Source organism: Archocentrus centrarchus, chromosome 23, assembly GCF_007364275.1.
Source record: "Archocentrus centrarchus isolate MPI-CPG fArcCen1 chromosome 23, fArcCen1, whole genome shotgun sequence".
Lineage (NCBI taxonomy): Eukaryota > Metazoa > Chordata > Actinopteri > Cichliformes > Cichlidae > Archocentrus > Archocentrus centrarchus.
In genome coordinates, this window is record NC_044368.1 from 12908383 (window position 1) to 12932149 (window position 23767).

General features: G+C 40.5%; 1 protein-coding gene across 1 annotated transcript in view; it reads right to left on the bottom strand.

The window, feature by feature from the left end:
* The window catches only part of LOC115773221 (putative homeodomain transcription factor 2), a 46973-nt gene that overhangs the window by 3654 nt on the left and 19552 nt on the right, over positions 1–23767 (bottom strand). The window contains 20 exon segments of the mRNA XM_030719776.1: positions 372–497; positions 604–699; positions 786–941; positions 3423–3509; positions 3597–3686; positions 3689–3730; positions 3804–3996; positions 4535–4620; positions 4708–4836; positions 5935–6005; positions 6128–6284; positions 6376–6522; positions 6604–6832; positions 7815–7979; positions 9402–9567; positions 11439–11597; positions 12052–12102; positions 12105–12120; positions 17012–17023; positions 17327–17383. Of these exon segments, the coding sequence (XP_030575636.1) occupies positions 372–497; positions 604–699; positions 786–941; positions 3423–3509; positions 3597–3686; positions 3689–3730; positions 3804–3996; positions 4535–4620; positions 4708–4836; positions 5935–6005; positions 6128–6284; positions 6376–6522; positions 6604–6832; positions 7815–7979; positions 9402–9567; positions 11439–11597; positions 12052–12102; positions 12105–12120; positions 17012–17023; positions 17327–17383 (2235 nt within the window).

Here is a 23767-nt window from a genome sequence, read left to right on the forward strand (position 1 = left end):
ACTAAGAGTGCACTGAAAAAAGAAACATTAAAGAACTATTAAATCATGAATTCACATCAAACATTTTCTGCAGCACTGATCTCTTATTTGCAGCACTGTTCGCTTTTGCAATTAAGAGTTTTTATGGCCTGTTCTTTATTATTATCTATCACCTGTTTCTCTGATAATATCTCTGAAGTAGGCGGCAATCAATTCATTTTTGGGAGGAAGAAGAGTGAAATGATGGGCCAATCTGCTTAGCAGTAAGCCGTATTGCACCTTTGCTGTTTTTTCCTCAAAAGGAGATCCAGATTGTTGTTTTGTCCATCACAAGACAGATGTGAACAAATACATTTGACCAAAGAGCAGTCAGTATATCTACAGAAATTTACCTTCAGGTTAAATCCTAACAGGTCAGATATGACTCCTGACACAGCTGACAGGATGACCACCTGGGTGATGTTGTAGAGCAGAGGGTTCATAGTCAAACCGTACAGCCTGAATGGAGTATCCAACTCCTGGAGAGAGAAAAACGGAGGTGTAAACGCAGCAGTCAGATTATAAAAGCAGAGGCTGCAAGTGCCACGAGAAAAACAGGAGAGGGGATTAAAACAGTGTGTGTACCTTGAGTAGTTTGGTTGCCAGTTTTAACACATTGTTGACCAGTGTCAGCTCCTCTTTCTTGTTTGGCTTCTTCTCCATCTTCAGATACAGGTTAATCTGTGAGAAACACAGTGGATCAGTGTCAGAGTTTGAACACCTGACATTGAACATGCTTGTAGTTTGTGTGTGTGTGTGTGTTGTACCTGTTCAGTGAGCAGGATGGAGGTGTTGCTGTACTTCTTGCTGGTTTCTGAGCCCAGTGTGACGAACCTGAGCAGGAACAGAGTCAGACTGGAGCACCAGATCACCAGCTCCCAGTTATAGTGACAGTCCAGGAACGTTTCATGGACGTGGAGCAACTGCAGGAACAGAGATAAACACATTATTCAGTTTCTAAAACCAAAATAAGACATGGACTTACTGATTACTGTCTTGTTTTTATATCGAAAAATAAGTTTATATGGAGAGTTACGATGTTTTCCATTAGCTGCACAAGTGTCTTTGAATTCAGTTCATAGGAAAATCAGTGAGTACTTTAAACTCATTATTTTCCCTTTGAGAAACATAAATGAAAACAACTCAATATCTAATAACTGGACATGTTTTTCCCCAAATCCAGTGATGCTGCAGCACAAATGCTGTAAACATCACAAAATGATTATTCTGATGTATTCACTAGTTAGTCTGTGTAGTAGACTGGTGGGAAAATAAACAAAATTTTGAAGTTTAAGCTTATGTATATTGATTCATTCATCAACCAAACTTAAATTAATATTTCTCATGTCAAATATTGAAATGCGATTTAAATGCGATTAATTTCGATTACTTAATTACAAAGCTTGTAATTAATTCGATTAATTTTTTCAATCGAGTCCCACCCCTATATATATATATATATATATTATATATATATATATATATATGATATGAGTGCACGAGTTCCCGGCATACAGATTATATCGATGCACAATGTCCAAATTTAGGGGCCGCATCCTGCGAAGGACCCGGCCCACGTCCTTCAGAGCCCACGAAGACCGCAAAGGGAGGAAGTGAGCGGCTAGCCTTCATATCAGCGTCACCTGTCCTCACCTCTGCGTAGCATGTCGCCTAGCAACCGTGAGTGTGAAGCACAGCTGTGTAAAAGCAGCTGGTTAAACGGAGAACAAACTTTTCTCCTTTTGTGGTTTAATTTTAAGTCTTTATTGAAAATAAGCTGTTAAAACAAGCATGACACATTTCAACATCAAGGAATACAGCTGAGAGAATGATTAATTTTCAACTACATTAAGGAAGTGAAGAGGAAGGGGGGGGAGAGAGGGAAGGGGAGGGAGACATTAATGTTGAATAAAACTATCCAGTTACGATGCTTAACTTTAATTTCAGGAGTTTGCTTATCACAGGAGCACTTCCACCCTTCGTTGGTCTGTGTCGTATTCACACATCTGCTCCTTATGTTGGAAGCATGAAGTAAAGATCAGCTGAAGACACACTAACATGTTCTGGTAGTTGTTTGTATCATGACTGACCCCTGGTGGCACAAACTGTGTAATACTAAAGTTCACTACAGTGTTTAGAAATGCCTAGTAATGTATTACCATGCAGGCCTATGAATGCTAAAAAAAAAATGATTAAGTCCTTCTATGAACTGCTCCATGTGGTCTTCACAGTCAGTACCATGAGACACATGCAAGCTGCTTCATTTTTAGGTTTAGGCTCTACAGCCAATAAAATCCTGTTTTACTGGCTAATGTGGAAAAAGCTGTTATGCAACAACTTGTGGTGTCATTGCTGTTTTCAGGTAATGATAAAAATCTTTTTCTGATTACAACATCTCAAAGATGTTGTAATCAAAAAGTCCAGAGTAATGCGGCTGTGCCACATTCCCTACAGAGCCATGTGCTTCATCAGTCTGACACCATTAGCTCCATCTCTGTCTCCAAATGCTCCTTCTTCCTGAGATCCAACAAGAATAGGAGGCACTACTGAAAGTTTAAAGGCTCCAAATTCTTTCAGTTTCAATAAAATCATCAGGGTTGCTCTTTATCCAGGTGGTACAATAAAGTCCAGGCTTCCATGTAAACGAGGATTTACAAGGAGTGAAGCTGATATTTCTTAAAGTATTTCTAAAAAAGAATAAAATGAAATAAAACCCCAAAAATGCACAGTACTGCTGCAACTCTGGATGGAAGTAAAGACTAGATGATTAGGTTAGATGATATGTAATGATCTGCAACCTGGTGGGTAGCTATAGAGCTGTGGTTAGGCTCATACACTGATCAACTTAGATGTTTTCTTAGTAATGTTTTTTATTTTCTGCAAGTGTTGGAAAAAAATTAGTCTGCTCTGTCTGCTCTTCACTGTCACCGTATCAAAAATAAAACCGATAGGCCAAAAATAAATAAATAAATGTTTAAAAAAGTGGATTAAAGACTTGCTACACATGAATAAAGATGAACAGCACTAATAAAAAGCCAAAGAATCCGAGAATGACAATTTAACAATTTTACAGGACTTGTGTCTTTAAAAAAAAGACAATGGACAAACCCTGGAGCAAGTTACAAAGCTAAGAGCAGTGCTGACACGTCATCACTTAACAAGCCGATTTCATTGTGTGTGTGTGAACACCGGAGATGACGTACAACATCAGGACAACGACAGACTGATTTAGTGTACTGAATAATTTAGTTCACATTATTTCCTTTTTGTAACTTTGATAAATGAGGATAAAACTTGGGGTTGCAATGTTACTTTGTTAACAACACCCCCCCCCCCAACAAAAAAAAAAAAAAAAAAAAAATTGAAGTTTAATGTTTTGCTGATTTGACGCCTTCAGACGTTACCTGAGCGCAGCAGATGAAGACGACCGACAACGTGAGCAGGAAAGCAGACGACACAATGACATCCACTGAACGCTGAGGACCCCGTCTCTGCAAATTCAGCAGCACATAATTTCTCTGTTTGTGTCTCTACCCAACATTTCAGAAGTTACACACTTGATTATTATTATTTTGTACCTTGAGGTAGAGCGTAGCGACAGCCACATCTTGGATGTTCTGAACTTTCTTGAGCCTAAAATGTGGGACCTCAAGACTTCCTGGCTCTCGGCGGCCGAAGTCAGGGGACCAAACAGTTTGGCAAACAGCAGTCTCTGAAACACACATGATCGTTAGTAAACGGTCGGTTTACCTGACACACGTGTTCAGCAGGTTTCATCTGTGCACCTGTTTGTAGGTCCTCTCTGCCACGCTGAGCAGGAAGAAGAAGAGCCAGATGAGGCAAACACGCACAAGGAAGCTGAGCGTTACCATGGTAATTACCAGGCCATCTGAACCAGACCCACACCCCAGCGCCACAGACAGCAGCTCATTGGCTGAGAGAGTGGTCAGCTGATCCAAGTCACAGTACTGAGCCAGTCTGCAGAGGAAAGAAGCGTTTAAATGCTTGTAGTTACCAAGTTACAGCAGAAAGGTTTTTTTTTCCAAGCTTCTAATTGAATCAGTGTATTTAATCATTTCTAATCATCAAGCTGTTTTAAGATTTAATGAAACAACACTCATGTCTTTAATTACACTTTAGATGTAACAATATGAAATTCATGTACATAACTTCATTATTCAAACTACATTTTAACTCTAAAAAATGCACTTAAAGAAAATTAAAACTGATTTTATGACTGACAAATAATGCAGTTTTGAATTATTATGGTTAGAATTATGACCAATAGCAATAGCATTGTGGAACTCTCCAAATAAGTAGGTGAGTTGGCTTCTAAAATAAAATTATCCACAACTATGTTCTGGAAATTCACTTTTATCCTGGTCAAAACCATTCTTACCAGTCAGAATGGCTGGTTGTCACTATTTAACAGTTTTCCCACTGCACCAAATGTTGGACCCTGATTCTCATACTGACCATACATACCATATGCTGGGGTTTTGTTTGTGTGTATTACCTGTAAACGAAGGGTGTGAGTCCAAGTGTTACTGAAACCAGGTTCCCAAACACCTGGTAACCAATGCCAGGAGTGTAAAGATTCACCTGTGCAAAAAGACAAAAATGATATGAGTACGATGCGCTCATTAGTGTTTCAGACCTCATTTCGCTCACATGGAAAGTATCACTCACTCGGTTCATGATCATGCCGCTGATCTCCAGGACAGACATGTCTGCTTTCTTGCACTCGTTTCCCTCCCACACGATGGCGCTCACTCTTTCCAGGCCGGGGTTGGAGCTGTGCAGCCAAGGAAGGTGACCCTGCAGGGGAAACAAAACACACCATAAAAAACCGACACCTCCCTTCACTGCAACTTCCTCTTCTTTCGGCTGCTCCCTTTAGGGGTCGCCTCAGCAGATTATCTGCCTTCACCTCACCCTATCCCCATACCTAGCATCCTCTTCTGTCACACCAACACTCTGCATGTCCTCCTTCACTACATCCATGAACCTCCTCTGAGGTCTTCCTCTTTTCCGCCTACCTGGCAGCTCCACATACTATACTCCTCTGCACATGTGTAAACCATCTCAGCCTTGCCTCTCTAACTTTGTCTCCAAAATGCTCAACCTGAGCTGTCCCCTCTGATGTCCATCCTGGTCACTCCCAATGAAAATCTTAACATCTTCAGCTCTGCCACCTCCAGTCTTTTTTTTTTTTCTTCTTCAGTGCCATCGTCTCCAAACCATGTATCATAGCCACTCACTGCCATCTTGTTAACCTTCCCTTTCACTTTTGCTTCCTTCTGGCACAAATGACCCCTGACACTCGTCTCCGCCCACTCCACCCTACCTGCACTCTCTTCTTCACCTCTCTTGTGCCCTGTCTGTCTCTTTGGATGGTTAACCCCAACAAATTTACCTTCATTATCTCAACTCTGTTCACTGCAACTACTCTGCTCTCTGTTGCTGCTAAAAGTAGAGATAAAAGTGGGGTAAGAAAGAACCCTGACTGAGATTCCTGTCAACCTTCACGTGATCTCAGTATTGTGTGGCAGTTGTGTGAGTTTTTAAAAGCTAAAAATGCTACCACAAATTTTTCAATCTTCCCTTTAACTGTTGACAGCTTTTGCAGGTATTAGCCCACTGGTGTGGCAAAGATAATGGTAAGTTGTGAAGATATATGCATTTTGTTTAACATTACAGGGTTGATTTTGTTGTCCCCCCCCCATCTGAACATTTTAGAGTATCTGTCTAGATAAAGGAAACAGTATAGCTGGATAAACACAAACAGAGTCATAAAATACATTTTCTTGTATGAAATATAATGAGGTATAAATAACCCCGCTCATTCACTGAAATACTTGGATGCTCAAGGGTTAAGCACTTTAATCCACAAACCCTCAAAGTGTGTTTACAGACCTGATGGAAAGGGTCGTCTCTGTATTCCTTCTTAGCAGAAGGACACACGGGCGTTCCTCCTCCTTCTCCCTCTGTGAGGAAGAGGGGTAAAAATGTTGATTTACAGGCAGTCATCCAAAGGTACGTATGTGTTAAAACAACTTAAGCACCCAGCAGAACTGTTTCTTCTGCTCTGTGCTGATCTTCCTCTCACCTGTCTCTGATGTGCAGGATGATCGGCACTCGGCGCAGTGCAGGAAGTCCTCCCACATCAGGTCCTCAGTCTCTGACTCATGTCGAGTGCTCTCCGAGTCTTGAGTCCTCAGACTTGAACATCTGGAGCTACAGCTGGTCCCGGACTTTGGGACATCCTGACAGAAAGGAGAAAATGTTTGTGTCATTGTTTGATTTTCTCTTACATGAATGAGCTACCTGTGAATAACTTAACATGTCCGTGCTTACCTCCCCAGGGTAGTGTTTCTTATAGTGGTGCGTATTCTTGCGATTTCGGAGCGTGCAGTCACTGTTCATTCTTTCCACCCCCCTGCGGAGAGCGCTGTAGGACGCTTCGGGGTCCTCCTCACTGGAAGCCTCATCTGATGCGGGCTCCTTAAAAACAAAAGTGACATTAGAGCCAAATCTAGGACAGCATTACAGTTCAAATATTTAAATAAAACAATCATAGATTACCTTATTACCGCCGGCCAGCAGCAGCCCAGTGCTGCGGGCTGTGTGAGCCTGTGGAGGCTGAACATGTGAGTTCCAGCACACCTCATCAGCCCTGTTTAACAAATCACATCGCTGCTCGTGGAGCTGGAGCCCCTCCTCGCTACTGCGATTGGTCACTCGGCCGTCCAGCCGACCGTAGCCGTTGTCCGTCTCTGTGGATTTATCGATAGAAAGCTTGGACTTCTTGGACCTTTAGGAGGAAGTGAAGGAGAGGAAGAACAGAAAGAAGCCAGACGGGAGAACGATAGGAAAACAAAGTGTGTAGGAAGAGACATGTTTAGATAAACAGAGAAACAGCAGCGCCGTGATTTATTTTTTAAACCAGTAAATAATTTTGAGTCTCCAAATCAGACATGCAATAACACAAAATCACAACAGGATGCATTCAACGCAGCAATGTGGAACATTCATGCAAAATGAACACCTGTAACTGTATCTAAGTACTGCATGTGACGTCCTTGAGTCTACATTGAGTAAGTTACCCCGCATTTTAAATAAAATGCGTATTTAATTATAGTGTAACTGGTATTGTTGAGATTTAGAAACATAGTCTTGGGTTACAAGTGGGTGAATCAGTGGATTAATTAAACAATCGATCTTGAGGAAAACTGATAGAAGTAAGGATGTTTTGGAGCTAAAGTGAGTGTGGCAGATAATGAGCGGATGGATTTACTAAATAAAGAGCTATTTAGATCTCAGAAAGGTTCCACACTGTTGCCGTCTGCTGAAAGCTGGTAAAGTAGAAGCATGGGAGAGGCTTTATTCAGCCAAGAACCAGCCACCCCCAACGCTTCTTTTAAACGTAGCTTAATCAGCAATTTATCGACATAAAAATTAGCTGCAAAATCCACCTGCACCTCATCAATGTTGCAAAGATTTGGTACTATAGGAGCAATAATTTGAAACAGATTTCAGCACCAATATCTTGCCTGTTTAGTGGCCCAATGAGGCGACAGTGTTCTTCATTCCTTCCTAAACAAACATTAGGTGTAACTGATGTTGCAGCTAAAGAAGCCCAGGTTGGCTCTGAGGCAAGGCTGGCATTTCATTTTCAAATTAGTAGATATAATTACACATTTGAAATTTAGAAATTGTGCCTAATTTATTCAAACTGTATCCCAGCCCTGGCTCTGTTTGTCATTTCATTGTAGGAAGATGAGAAGTGAAAATACACACCCAGCTTTACAGATATCATGCCAGAATCTTGGAAGAAAGCGCCCAGGCTGTATGTGGTGCTGGCTGAGTGGGAGTGTGGCGCCCCCTCCTGTGTGTTATCGGTAGTGCTAGACCCGTCGCCTTCCCTATGCACCTCCATCTGAGATGCCTTCCTCAACTTCCTTCAGTTTGGAAAAAAGTGGAGAGAGACTTAGAGCGGACCTGGAGACTCCTGACACACAGCTGTGTCCACCGGGAGTCTGGCTGCACTTTCTCATCGTGCCACTGATGATAAGTTTTAACCAACACAGGAAGTTAGATTCAAAAAAGGTGCTGCGACTCAACCGGCACCCAGTGGACACACAAATTCCATCCATACTCTTCCAAAAATCATCTTTTAGGTGGTTATTCTGCAAAAGTAGATTTATCTTTAAACATATGAGCTAAAATTTAAATATGATAGCTTCAAGAGAAAAAGAGGATTTTTTTTTTTCCTAAGGAGAAAATGTGATTAGGCTATTTCCTATTTCACTGTGGGTTTTTTTGGGTTGTGAATGCACTGAATTGTCAAATTCTAATTCTGCACTTTTGCAGGACATCAAAGTAAAAAAAAGATTTTGAAGAATTCCTTCTGATAGATTTGATTATTAGTATTTTAAAACAGGGCACACAGGAGAGGTGCAGGATTGAACTTATTCTCAAATTTTAAAAAGCAAAAAGTTCATATGATGATCACTGATCAAAAAAAAAAAAAAGGAGTTGTTAAAATATTGTGTTGCTATGTCTACAAAGGTAGGATCAAAATCCACTTTGATAAAATGATTGCACTCCTTGTGATTTCCAGACTTAACCTTGAGGTGAAAGAGAACAAAGACTGATTCAGTTTTGAAGCATGCTATTAGTTTCACCCCCAGAAAACCTTTCCAAAACAGTGGCATGGTCCAATTTTCTTCCCAGGAGTCTGAAAATTGTCTTTACATCACTGTGAGCCAGAAAAAGCAGCCAGAAAAGCCTTGAACCAAAAACCAAAACCCAAAGAAAAACAAAGGAAAACTCACAGACTGCAAATCTAAACACTGCAAAACACACCAGCAATAAGCAGACTACTCTACTTTCACACACACTGAATTCATTTCATCTTTAAGCAGCAACAGCACATCTGTCAAGGGGAGAAGTGACCAGTCTAATCTGGTCTGATAGGTGTGTATAGTACGTGCTTGGAGACTCTTACACTTGACGTTAACTCGTGGAAAACTCTCCAGGATAAACAATAATTTTTACTGTTATTGAAAGTAAATGAGAACTTGGAAGAAGCAAACAGCGAGGTCAAATACAACCCAGCAACAAAAGAGGCATTCATTCATTTGCTTCCTTCCTTCACTCGTCTGCTATCTCGTGGTTTTTATATCAACTTATACTCCCTTTGTAATTTCACATCTCCTCTATATGCCTTCCTAAGTCTCCCTTTTTTCCCTGAAGGACTTCATCTCATGTGACCCCTTCACCACATCCATATTACCACCTCCTCCTCATCCAGTCTTTCTAAAAGCCTACATTCACTCTGTCCAAGGCAGTGCACTTTCCAGTCCTTCTCCCTTCCTTACCTGCGTCTCTTCCCCCCACTGGTGGAGGCTGGTTTTGGGGTCCTGGTGGAAACGATCTGACAGTGGACGGTGCCCAGCAACAACATGAGCCAGATGGCTCCAAACACCTCGGTGGCCGGTATCCCATGAGGCTGAGGGATGGACACATACAGGACTGCTGCAGCCACTGTGGGAAATATGGACAAATTGCATTCACTAAAACAGAAACAGACATTTAATTAAAGTAATAGCATTAGTTAAAAGCCAACTCTGCAGCTCTACACATTTATTACAACTTTTTTTAATGTCTACATTTAGAGACCGAGTAGAAAAATAGCCTGAATGTAGCTTAAGTGAGCAAAAGCTCCTCTGACATGTTTTGCAATGCAAAGCTATGAGAAAAACATAATGGCTCAAAAATGCAAAAAAAAACCAAACAAAAATCTCCCCAAACTGTTCTCCATCCTGTCCCTTAAAACCCATCTAAAGAATCTGGCTTTTAATGTTTGTATTTTATTTATTGCTTCTCTGTGTGTTGTTTGGTTCCAGTCTATACTCAAAAAAAATCACTCCGAGTTCCTTTCACTGTAGTCTTAGATCAACAAGAAGGTGTGTGTGCTGTGTTTTATGTGGTATGTGTGGGAAGTGAGCAGGAAGGGTGGAGGCAGAGATGAAAAACAACAGTCTGTTTTCTTCAGTGCAGAAAAGGGCAACATGATGTAGGTGGTGGAAAACAGTGTTCAGCGGTCATGAAAGTGTTTGCGCAGAGCGTGCGTGGATCTGTGGGTGTAACCTGGCAGTGGACCCTGCTAGAAGCCTGTGCATTTTAGGAAAACCAGATTAGATGCACTGTGGCAGCTGTTCAGCAGTTTGGGAACCTGGTTTTAATTGGATTCAATAGGAATAAATTATGCTCATTTCCTGCTCCATGTTTTTATTCTTGGCCTCTGCTGAAGTACTGCATGACTCACAGTTCAGAAAAATGTTGTCTCATATTAGGCCTTGGTGCAGCCCCTCAGTTCATCCTTTGAAACAAACTGTTCTAGCTCCTCCCTCTTTAAGACCATTTTCTTCTGATTGGCAGCCCCTCACAAACAGAGCAGAGGCTTCTGTGTTCATGGTTAGAGGTGTGAACCTAAGGCCCAAGTCATGCAGGCCTAGAGACGAGTCAGTGCTTGGCAACCAATGGTTGTTAGGGGGAACATAAAGTGCTTGCTTCAATCAGTTGGCAAGGGGTTGCAGGAGGTTGCTTGCTGTTGCTAAGCGAAATTGTATATGGTGTTGCACTGGAAACCTTCCAATTGCTTTGGTTGCTAGTACATAGCCACAGTTGCCTGTAATTTGAATAGAAGATGCTGACTTGTTTGCAAACTCTCGCCAACTTCTTGCCAAGCGGTGGGAAAACTGTGAAAAGTATGATGCAAACTAGAAACAGGGACCATAAGGTGCAACCTGAAGGCCAATGGTCTCCGTTTGGTGTCACTTTTTCAAGTTTCATTACTGCTTGGTTTGTTGTCCATCACAACAATCTGCTAGCGACCAAAGCAACCACTAGATTTTTGGTGCAGCACCCTCTTTGTGACTGATTTCACCCAGTGACAGCCGGCAACCGATTGGAGAGTATACATATTTTTTCCCTTGTGATTGGAGGTTGCGAGGGAGTCTCTCAGTTTGAGTGCCTGAAGCCTAAGATGACCATATTTCGAACATCCCCTCTCTGTGATGACATGCAGAGCCAAGAGTAAAAAACTGGATTAATGTACTCATACTAAGCTCATTATATGAAACTTTGGTAATGTTTAATAAAATGTGAAATAAAAACAGAACAATTCTGAAACTATGGAAATCATTTCTCATATCTTCTAAACAGATTTTAATCAGAAAGTTGACATGCCCACTACAGATGCTGTATTTTTCCAGTGTGAGAAGGTTCACCCTGATGTCTTACTAAACAAACAACCCAAACCACAGTTTACTTGGTAGCTGTATCTCCACTCCAGTGAGAGAAGCAAAATTGTGGGTTGTGAAAACAACACTCTCACACACATTCTCACTCACCTTGCAGCAGATAGAGTGCCAGCAGTAAGAGGAAAATAGCTCTGGAGGTGACCTGGATCCACCATCTGTAAAAAAACGGAAAGACGACGACTCGAACGATCCCCTTCCGGGTCAGCGACGTCCACGGACTCTCTGGTTTGGCCTTGGCAAACGCAGACCCTAAGAATAAGAACACACACACACTTAAATTTAATGAGCGCTAATTAAAGCAAATGACTGCTGTGAGCAGAAAAGCACATCAGTTAATACATCCAGGAGTCACATTAGAGCTCAGTTAATCTTTTAATCTTCACTTCTTTTTTTGGGCTCCCTCTCCCTCCTCATCTGTCTTTTTTATCTCAGCAGATCTCTCATCCCCCACCCCACCCCAAAATCCGTTTATCTTCTCCCTGCCTGTGTTTCTGCCTTGATTATGTCCCTAACCATGGGGATAAAACTGACTCTTCTGATGAATAATTGAAAATGTGATGAATATGAGACGGACGGATGGAGACAGAAAGAAAGAGTGAGGATTAACAGTGACGGAAGGTTGGCAAGGCCATGCTGCCGTCTCAGGTTCATGTGTGTGTGTTTTATGCACTTGAGCAGATGATACATTGTGTCTACCCCTCACCTCTAACCAAGTCTACATCGATGAGATCTGGTTTAACGTGCCCCGTCTTCTTGGCTTGTTCCTCAAGCCCTGCAGGGGGGGAGACAGAGAAGCAGAGTCAGCGCTACACAAAGACTCAGAGACAGATTATTAATATACAAATACTCACACATACAGGTATGCACGCTTCTCTGCCACTTTATGCCTTCATAAACACACGTGTGGTCAGTGTTTGAGGAGGTACACCATGCATTCACACAGCTACTGCTTCTACTCTAACAGTTTGTGCATCTACACACGTCAAGCAGATTTAGATTTCCATAAATCGGCTCATTCAGGGAAAACTGCGTCTACACTTTAATGTTTATGTTGACTCTTGCACAGCCTTGCAGTTTTTTTGATTAATATACCTTTTCAGACCCTGAAGCCAGCTCTGACATTACAAACAGTGTGTTGCAGCTCTTACTCATTTTGACTGCTGTAGTTAAACGTGGTGCTTTGTTCAGTTTATGACCCTGGGAATAACACTCCCCTGTGGCATGCCAACTTCCTGTGCCAGCCTGTCACGTCCTCCTATGAGGCACACACTCCATCCATCTGGCTGTGTGCACGCACATTCTGTCAGCTCTGATGACAAACTGGACCAAAATTTTACGAGCGGCTGTTAATTATAAAATTCACATGAATTTTTTTGTGTGACCTTTCTGTCACAGAGACAGCAAATTAACTCTGTGTGTGTGTGTGTGTGTGTGTGTGTGTGTGTGTGTGTGTGTGTGTGTGAGAGAAAGAGATTAAGTACAACAACACCTGAATTAGTGCGGTAAGCAGCCTGACAACAGCTTGGATTAATGGAGGTTTTTTTTTGTTTTAGTTTGGATTTTTTTTTAAATCAATGACTCTGTATAAACACAGCCACGGCTCTAGTGCTGTGTGTGCATGTGCACGCCTCTGAGGACACACGGACACACATACACACACTTATCCCTGACAATTTCCCAAGCAACTTATGTAGAACGAGCTTACAGGGTGTTGAATAGATGTATTTTTGCCATGTTATGATGCACCTCTAAATAGGTGTATTCACAATATTGTGGTTTTTACAACTTTTCTGAAACTTTTCAAAAAAATACTGACTCTGATGTAATCAGCCTCATGCCTATATTCTGTATAAACGGAGCTTTTCCATGTTTGTTAAACCATTTTATAGCTAGTTTGGTAGATTTGACCTTGGTCCCAGGAAGCTTGGTTTCTGTGTTATTACAGTTTCCCTGGGTCTACCGTGATCCAGTTTTCTATTAAATATCATACAGTTAACAACAGAAAATCTGCTATCAAATATCTGGTTAGATTATTTTCCTTATTCTTTCATCACACCACCTTATTCATTGTTAGGTTTGTTATACCTTTACTGTGGCAGTTCTAAGTTCATGGAAAGCCAATATGAGCCAGGCAAAGTTTCAGTCTCAGTGAATGTGATTCCTTCATGAGCTTTAGCAAAGTTAAGGCTTTTCTGCAAACTTGGAAGGACTCCATCAAGTTTATGAAATATCCTTAAGTCTGAGACATCAACGAAGCTCTGATTTCCTGAGAAGTTACTTGCCTGTAGGTTTCACAGGAAGGATGTCTGGGGTGATTTTTGGGTATTATTTCTTGATCTTTTGAATATTGCTGCATATATATGCAGCATATATATATATGCTGCAATATTGCTGCTGTCTCTAGATTATTGTATCCTTTATCCATTTTTCCTGGCAAGTACTGTCCAGTTTTTCAGGGCTTAATTGTGCACGTCACTGAAGCGCTGATTACTTTGCATCATAATTACTGTTGAAACTTTACACTTATTTTTAAGTTAGTCACCAGATTCCTGCATCTTTCCCCATCTTTGTGGAGTCCTGCAATCAGACTTTCAGTTTTCTTTTCCAAATGGAGCCAGGATGCAGACATCCCACTAGAAAAAGCCCATAAGTTTTAAACAGAGAGGTCTGGTGTTCACTGGTCTTTTTATAACCATATTCATGCAGTTGGCAACATGGAAATCATAGGTAATACCTTTCGTTGCTTGAGTTTTACTTTTGGGCCTTCACATTTAATATATTCCTTGTACCCTTGCATCTGGATCAAAATTTGGGCTTTCTTAAGATTGCATTTTTTGTATCATCAACTGAAATACAAGTTTTTATCACCACTAGTAGTGGTTTTTCTTAAAAACAGATTCTTAAGTCCTTTCACCTCTTAAAATTCTGCATAATTCAATGTGAGACATACTATGAAATATGATATAAAGCTGTGCAGCTGAATCTGCCTGGCTCAAGCTAATATTTACATAGCAGCCAATCAGCTTCTGTTATCAGCCAATGGTTTGATATGGTGGCTGGGTGAAGGCTCTTATCTTTAAATAGCACAATTTACAAGCTAATATGGTGGGTGGTGTGGTGTGTGTGTGTGTGTGTGTGTGTGGTGTGTGTGTGTGTGTGTGTGTGTGTGTGTGTGTGTGTGTGTATAGGAGATACAGACAGTGAGTCTGACTGTTTGAACAGCCAGCTAAAAGAAGTTGATCAATAGTTTCTTCCTCTTGGCAGTAGATTTATTGCAGCAGTAAAGTCCTTCACGAGTATCTTGCCTGGCCTCAGCACACTTATCTTTTGTGTGGTTAACAGTCTTTATCTTCATGAACTAAATGTTGCCTTGGTGACTGACTGAAACATGTGTGAAACATGTATGAAATGTTTATTTATGGAAAAAACATTATTTGAAATAATTAATCTCTGCTTTATGCATTCACTGAAATCAATGCTGCTGGTCTTTTGCCTCTCTTTTCTTTTGTTACTGATGTTGAGTGTATTTTAAATAAGGTCATTTTTAGCCCTCAACAAGAATGTACTGCACTTTCCTGTTTGCACCAGCAGGGGGCACCTAGGTTTCTTCTGCAGACATCTTCTTTTACCCAAACCTAGGGTGTGTTAGTTTTGGGTTAGTTATTAAACTTAATGCAGAAGAATTTGATCCAAATGATAAAATAAACCTAATCCAACAAGTATTCTCATTCAATTTTTTTGTAAGAGTAAACAAAAGGTAATTTCCGCTCCTGTTTTTGATGTTTGATCTCTTACTGTATATGAACAGACTATTGTGCACTGCAGCATTCTGTAAAGATTTGCCTGATGAATACTTGTAGCAAGTTTCAAAAGAGTCAGCTGAGGAATAAGGGAGGAATAGGGTAAAGGTAAATATCAATGTACAGTATTTATGGAAATTAAAAAAAAAAAATCATAAATTTAGGTTTCAGAAGATTTTAAATATAAATGACCGAGTAGCAGCGAATTTAGCAAGAAGTTGATGGACGTACGGCTTTGATGGCAGCTGAGCTGAGCACTAGGGAGATATGTAGTTGTCTTCCAGCTAAAAATAAAACTTATCAGTTTCTCTAGTTTATGACAGCAATTTGTTGCATTATGTGAGCCAATAAACAGTATAATTAACACTTTAAAAGAGATGACGCATCTTGTATCAGTACTCATCCATGCTAAGATATACTCTGCACTGCCTGCTACAGCTCTGGGAAACCATTACCTGACAGATAAAAACCAGGTCAGTGTGTGTGTACACTCTGAGCTAATTAAAGAGAGTGTTTCTCTAAGAGGTATTGTGTAAGGGAAGGAGGGAAAAAGAAGCACAGATGTGTCAGATAACAGAAACCTCTCATCTTAGGCCAATTAAATGTATATGACAGCTTTCTATGTGATTTTATAAGAAAGTTTTTAAAAGCCACTGAGCACAACTGCAGGAATGCTGGATGCAAGAAACTCTCCCCCATTTAAAGGTTAAGCAATCAGAGGTTGAACTTGCACGTGCACACACAACACACACACCACACACACACACATACTCACACACACACAAAGACATGGTGAGCATGCTGACTACAGGTGCTTTCACACCTAATCTGTTTGTTTTGGTTGAAACAATCCCTGGTGGGTCACTAAGTTTGTTTGTGCTGCAGAATGGACTTCAGTGCAGAGTAAACAACCACTAAAATCTTGACAGGTGATGTTGTTCTTGTTCTTCTAATGTGCAGTATGAAAGCAATACAAAGCAGGAATTTAACCTCCTGAAAAAATACACTGGTCTCTGATGTGGCCACCTGCTATTATCTCCATCACAATTAAAATGATTTGCCTACATTTGTTTGAAATATCATAGCTGATTTTCCTTATTTCCTGTCTGGATGCTCATATCAAGCATAGCCAAAGTTTCAAATAAGTTAAGTCAGTGTAAACCAAGTTCAAGTAAACCCTGTTAGCCAAGAACTTTTCTACTCTTGAATGTGTATGATGTCAAGATGGCAGATAGCCTCAAATGATAATCTCACACCTGCAGTTCAAAACCTTTTTTTAAGAGTCAGCCAATCACAAAAAGTTGGACTACAAAGGAAAAGAGACAGAGGATGGACTGAGGAGCTACATCAGGGACATATAAGGATTATTTTGAGCTGTTAATCATGCAAAGTTACTCCTCTACTCTAAGAGTAGAGTCTAAATGGACTGTAAAAGATCCACTTGAACAACTTAATTTTTATTAATTTTGAACCAAATCTTTAGATTAGTACTTTAGATAATTCTTAAGATTTTATGGTAATATATGCCTTAAACTGTAATGGGATTAAATGCTGCTATTATTTTATTTAAAAAAAAAGAAAACCGAAAAGAAGACGAGAACCTGATTTGTTCAGCCTCTGATGGTCGAGGTAACTGAGGGCACATGTGTACATTTCTACTGTGAAGTGGAGGCTGGAGATGCCCATTGTTAGGTCTATGTTCAGAGCACACACACAGCACTGACAAGTCACAGGAATGCAGCTGTTGACCCTGACGCACTGCATGATAAACCAACAATAAGTGTCTACTTTGCCTACAGCATACGATGACCGGACGTGCACTGTGGGACAACAGGAGAAACATCCTCACTGCTTTGTACTCACCAATGAAATAAACTGAAGAGAGGAGGAGGAAAGACGGATGGAGGTGAAGAAAGGAGAAATATGCAGATGATGCACAGCCAGGAGGGCAAACAGGAAAGAGTTAAAAGAAAACATAGGAAAAGAAGTGGCAGCACAATAAAAACTGAATAAAAAGGAAGAGCAGAGTGAAAGTCTTAGATGGTGCAAAAGGATCCATAAGAGATGGAGGATGAATAAACATAACAGAAGGAAAAACACAACCAGGAAAACAAAAACAGTGAAACACCAAAAAAAATAAATAAATAAAAACAACATGGAGGTGTGGAGCAAACAGACCTTTATTTCTCTCTGCTCCACTGATTTCTCCCAAATCTGTTGGTCATAGGCGCCAATCTGGAAAAAAATAAACAAACAAGGTATTAATTATGAAAACCAGTGAAGCGATTTGCAGCAAACACAAATGTGGTACGCAGTTTAATCACTGCTTTGCAGACTTTTTGTTTACAGGAAAAGAGGCAATGATCAAAAACCACAACATTCTTCTACACACAAAGCTTCTGTTCTGATTAATACCGCAGAGCAACCAGAGGTTAGTGGTCAGACGGTCTTCCTCAAACTTCCTAATAAAGCTTGATCAAGTTAAAGACATGTACCAGTCGGAGTTTCATTCTCTGCATGAAATCCGCCTCTTCATCTTCTAGCTGCATCATCCACTTTATCTAAAGCATGATTATATCTAGTAACAACACATTTTCAGGAGTCTGTAGAGACACACGATTATGGTTAGTGTTTTGCTCCGTTTTGTGTGGGAGTTCAGGTTTTCAAGCTTTTGCTTCACAACTGGAACTGTCACTATCTCATAAAACTAGTTGGAATTTATCGAAAATATAACAAAAAAAACAAAAACAAAAAGCAGATTAATCTGAAAGCGAGTCATTAAATGCACAGTAAATCAGATGTGCAAGGAGAAATCCATTTCAGTAAGATAGGACTGCAACAATGTCTGAACCTGGTGAATCAGGGCATCAAATGTACTGATTCACAAAATACTGCAATAAATAAAAGTCAAAGTTAATTTTTTATTCCAACAATAAGCATTTCACATGTTTCAAGTAGCCCTCCAGCAACAAGAAACACTTTACATGTACAGTATATCCCGTCTTTTCTTTTTCTTTATCATCTCTAAACTGGAGTACAGTTTACAAGAAACCCCTGACAATATGACATACACCAGCAGCCAGTATTTACTAATAATACACACCTGCAGGAGAAACGGGGGGAAGAAATGCAAGAAGCACCACTTGTAACTGTCACAGGGATCAGAGGGATCAATAGATCTGCAGACTGTTTGTGCATGTGGAGGACTTATTTTGTTTATTGTGGTGTGCATGAGGTCAGAGGAGTGGATAAGCCATTATGTAGATACATGACAAGCAATGTGCCTGTATGAGCTAAGCGCAGCAGAGAGAGCAGTCAGAAAAAAATAAAATAAATAACAAGGATAAGAGAGCGCTGTTACTGTGAGAACAAGACATATTTGTACCTGATCTGGGAAAACAGACCAAAACAAATGCACTCCAAGGTCAGACTGCACCAGTTTCACACTGACTGGCAGTTTCTTTTGTCTCCAGCTTTTTCATCCACAATTAGTAGATAAAACTTTACCAGAGTTGCACTCTTTAGCTGCTTCTTCAAAAAAAAACCCCTTTCTGACATGACATGTAGAGGAATTAGCTGATGATCTGAACTCAGCAGATCAGGTTCTTTATGTGAGCTTGTGTACCTCCAAGGTATCGAGTCTGGGTCGCCCCATGAGCCAGCCAGTGGAAACTCTGCATCTTTAATGCATCTTCATTAAATATGAATGGCAAGAAAGGAAGAGAGGTCAAAACCAATGAAGGAAGAGCACCAAGAGCGACTGAAAGAGAGCAGAAACGATTTTAGGAACTCAAGGAGAGAGAAAGTGTATGTACCATGTAGGTTAAAGAGACCTATCCATATTACTATCACTTTACAGATATTTTGATGTTACTCTTTATTAGAAAACAAATAACCATGTAAATCAAATGGTATGTATTTGTTATTTCACACAGTGCACTCTGCAGCTCAGTCTGGTGACATCTCAGTGCTAACTATCACATAGACCAGCAAAAAAGATGTGGGTCAGGCAGGGTGTCACAGTGTTGCAGTTGTCCCGCAAAACAAGAACACTTTAACACCAGCTACAGCATGTGGCTGTCATGACACCGCACTATGGTAAAATTACTGCGTAGATGTTAATCCCAAACTCTCAACAATTTGTTTTTTCTGTTGAAGCTGGGTACTGTGAGGTTAATCATGTTAATCAAGTGATTGTAGCTTTTTAATAATTAACCTGAATTCATAACCAGTGACTGGCAGACAAAGGGAAATCTTGACCCTGACATTTGCTGGTTAGTCTAAAGTCCAGAAAAAAATGGCAGCTACTCAGTGAGGCTAAAATCAGTACATGTGGTGACAACGAGTGCCCAAAATCTGTCGGCTGAGGATGACTGTGCAATGAAAGCCCCCCCCCCCCCCCCCCCCCCAAATGCAATGGAGATAGTTTGATAACTATCATAATATTCATTGTAGCATTGCATTTATTTTTCCAGTCATTTTGTAAAGTAGTAAATCATCAATAGACGATAAAAAAAGTTAAAATTCTCAGACACAAGTGCCACAAAGCTTTATAAAGGTAACATCCTGTAGGCATATAAGGAATACCCTGTGCTTATCCCAATTCCAGCTTTACCATCTTTTAACACTGCTTTAAGACACTATAGATACTTCGCAAAATAAATTCTTATTCTAATTATTAAAACGTTTGTGAGTTATCGACTAGAGACAGATGAGGAGTACTACCAGCTGTGTCCCGGGCATCTGACTGACTGCATGGCATTTGGACTGACAGTTAATTTTCCACTCCACTCAGCCTATTAAAAAATACACACACACACACACACACACACACACACACACACACACACACACACACACACACACACACACACAGATTGGAGAGGATGTTTGGAACACATGTGGAGGACAGTCAGAGGGCAAACATGACCAGACTAGTGAGTAGGAGATAAAAGAGGAAGGGGGAGTAGATAAGGGTGAATATACTGCATTGTAAATCCTCTTATGCCGCCCCCCACACACACATTCTTACATCACTATCTGTATACCCCATCAACCACTCTCAGGATAAATTGGTTTTTTGGCAGCAAAACACTCAAATTACAGCATCTGTCAGTTTTTGCCACTTTAAATCTTCTCTAAAACCCCAGAAATTGAAAAATGACCTCAAAAATACTGCTTTAATAAATGTGAAATTCTTGATTTTAATATGAAGATTTGGACTGGGGGGGGGCAAACAAAAAAAAGAAAACAGACTTCAGCGATTTGACAAGCAAATCAAGAGCTGATAGTGAAGAGGCTGAGTCTGCTGCAGCAGCAATGCTGGAGTCACCATGACAACAGATAGAGGGACGATGCAGCGAGAGGAGGTGGCAGCAGAGGTGGAGGAGGAGGGGGGTGGAGTTACATAACTGCCTCTGCAATTGAAGGGGGGGGGGGGGGGGGGGGGGGGGGGGGGGGGGGGGGGGGGGGGGGGGGGGAATCAGACGCATGCAGACAGATGCTGACTTTCTGGGGAATGTTGGAGCTGCTGATGTGAACACATCAACAGAAATGTCAGCCGTGAATGATTTACATTGTTCACTGTTGGATGATGTAATTCATCTGTTATCTGTTTGGAGTTTAATCAGCTTCAAAATAAAGGGTGCTAAAATGTCAACCCTGCTCTCTGACTTGACTGGATGACTTTAAATCTGCTCTAATCAATATTCCTACATTAATCATGCCGTAAAGGACTAATTGACATGACTTATCACCAACCGTGCATGCAGCTACCCTCATACCTGTGAAGCCTTATATAGATCATTTTAAGGCTTCAGCTGTTGAACTTCAAAACGCAAACCCTACAGAGAAAGTCAGCAACTAGCATATACCATGCAGAACATTTCTCTCAGGAATTAGTGTAATTAGTGTGTAAAAAAATTTAATTATAAGAAATGAGGGGTAGCTCAAGATTGTACTGTGCCACAGAACAGAGCAAAAGTTAATATACTACTGAAGACATTGACCTTCAGTGCTAAGATTTGTTTATCATGCAGCCTATATCAAGCCTATTGTAGGAGCAGAATATGTATTTACTGGGTATCACGCATCACAGGGTAATTGGTGGGCCTGACTATATATGGTAAGGGTTTTTTTTGGTTTGGTCAGGTGTTCCACCCGGAAGGGAAAAACAGTTTTTGACCGCTGAAGATGCAAGGACCTTGGAGAATTATGGGTGTTGATATTTCAAGTGTTTCTAGAAATCTGTGCAAGTATAATGGACACTGATGATTGTGGATAAAAATAAATGGACGAGTGTTCAACTGGCAAGTATGACTCAGACTTTGATTCATCAGGCACCGTGATCAGCGCGTCAATTAGGTTAGCCCGTGTGTAGCGCCTCAGTGGCTTAAAGCATTGGCTTAGCCTCTACACCTATTATTGTGCAAAAATCCAAGCTCACTTAACCAGAGCTTTACAAAACCAAGATTTGCTCATTTACTGCACAGTGCTGATAAAAAAAAAAAAAAAGGAGCAACAATGAAGACGTCCCCTTTCTGGCAACAGCTACACAGACTAAACTGTTTTCAGAGATGAAAATTAAGTTCTAGCTATGTAGTAGTCCAATTTATATCATTGCATGAAGCTGCTGATATTGTATTCCACTGCTGAATGAATCAAGATATTTGTGTCACCTTTTTATAGAGCCTTTCTTCCTTCCAGTTTGAAAACATTTTTTCACTCTGAGCCAGGCTCTGATGGAAAATCCCTCCCCTTATTGTGGATCATACTTGCGCATGTTTGTCTAGGTGTGGTGAGCTTTGACACACTGAATAATTACCAGTGTGTCTCCAGGGCATCACTACGGTGTAAATACAGGAATATATTCACCTCATAGTCAAACACAAACACAGGACTGCAACTAATGCTAATAATTATCAAGTACACCTTCCAATTATCTCCAAAAATCTTTTATTAAAGAAGCAACTTTGTATAAGAAGAGACTAACAGAAATCAGTGAACAATCGTACAAAAAAGAAAGAAAGAAAGAACCACATTCACGCACATAAAGGAATCAGTAACAAACAAGTAAAAAAAAAAAAATGCACAAAGGCTAAAGATGTTCAGTGTCAAACGGCTTGTCTGGGCGCCCACATTAACCCCTGAGATGGATTTCCATGTGTGACTATAGCAACTCACAGAGCTGTTGCTGTAGACTGTGTGTGAGGTAAGACATGCTGTCACATTCTTTTTAGAAAGGCTTTTCGCAGCAGCTCTTCCACACTTGTTGACTTCTTTTTCTAATTGTACTGTCATGAACGTTCATATTTAACATGCTAACCGAGGCCTGTAGAGTCTGAGATGTAGCTCTTGAGATTTCTTTGAGCATTGCACGGTCTGACCTTGGGGTGACTCTGCCAGAACATCCACTCCTGGGAAGCTGGAGTCCTGAATGTTTTCCACTTGTGAATAATCTTCCTCACTGTAGAACGATGAATTTCAAATTGTTTAGAAATGGCCTTATAACCTTTCCCAGATTAAAAGGCAGCTACAATTGCTTCGCTGAGATCATTGATGAATGTACGCCTGTCACGGTGCCGGGCTGGTATGGGGGTTTTCATTAGTCTGTTAACCTTCTAGGTGACAAGATGGGTGGGATTGGCATCCTCCAAGGCAGCTGGAGTTCACACCTGTGAGTGATCTGCTCATTGACAGCGAGGTATTTAAGGGCCAACCGGGGCAGTCATTCTCCCCAGTTTGTTCATCCTCCACGGTGAAGCGCAGGCTCATTTTATTCTGTGCTCTTGTCCTTTTCTTGTATTTCTGACCAGAGTTTTTGTTCCCTCTAGGAGTCCGCTACAGGAGCTCGGCTCATTGCTTGAGGAAATTACCATCTTTCATTCATTGACCCTAACCTGCTCATCTTACTGCTGCCCTCTCCTGCCTGCCCACTCTCCACCTGTACCCAGCAGCTCATCTTGGATCTGTCTCCTGTTTTTGGACTTGTCTCTCATCCTAGCTCATCTGCACATATTGTAAAAATCAAAGTTTCTGATATTAGCCCTCAGTTATCTCACCTGGCTCTGTAGTTACAGTCATTCTTTCTCTTCACAGACATCACTCCTGTTTCCAGTGCTTGGTCAGATCAGGGTTTCCTCCACCTCCAGCAATTCCTCTGCTCCCAAATTTGTATTAATAATAAAAGACACCCTAAGCATCTGATTCTAGTTGTTTTTGTGGGTCTATTAGGTTAGGGCCATGACAACATCTTGGAGTTATGTTAACACACACCAAACTAACAAACTGAAAAAAACCTCTGCCTTGCTGATGATCAATTAAGCAGGTATCTTTGATTCAGCAGGACCTGGCTGCTATTTACTCTCTTAATTCCTATGGAAGCAGTATCTCAGTTTCTGTTAAGTAAATAATTAGGTTGCATTTACTTAATTTTAAAACCCATTAAGATTATTTAAAAAAAAAAAAAAAAAAGATTTTATATATATATATATATATATATATATATATATATATATATATATATATATATATATATATATATATATATATATATACTGATATAACCTTACAGAACCTTATATTTCAAAGAGATTGTACTGAGAACAAACATGGGAACAA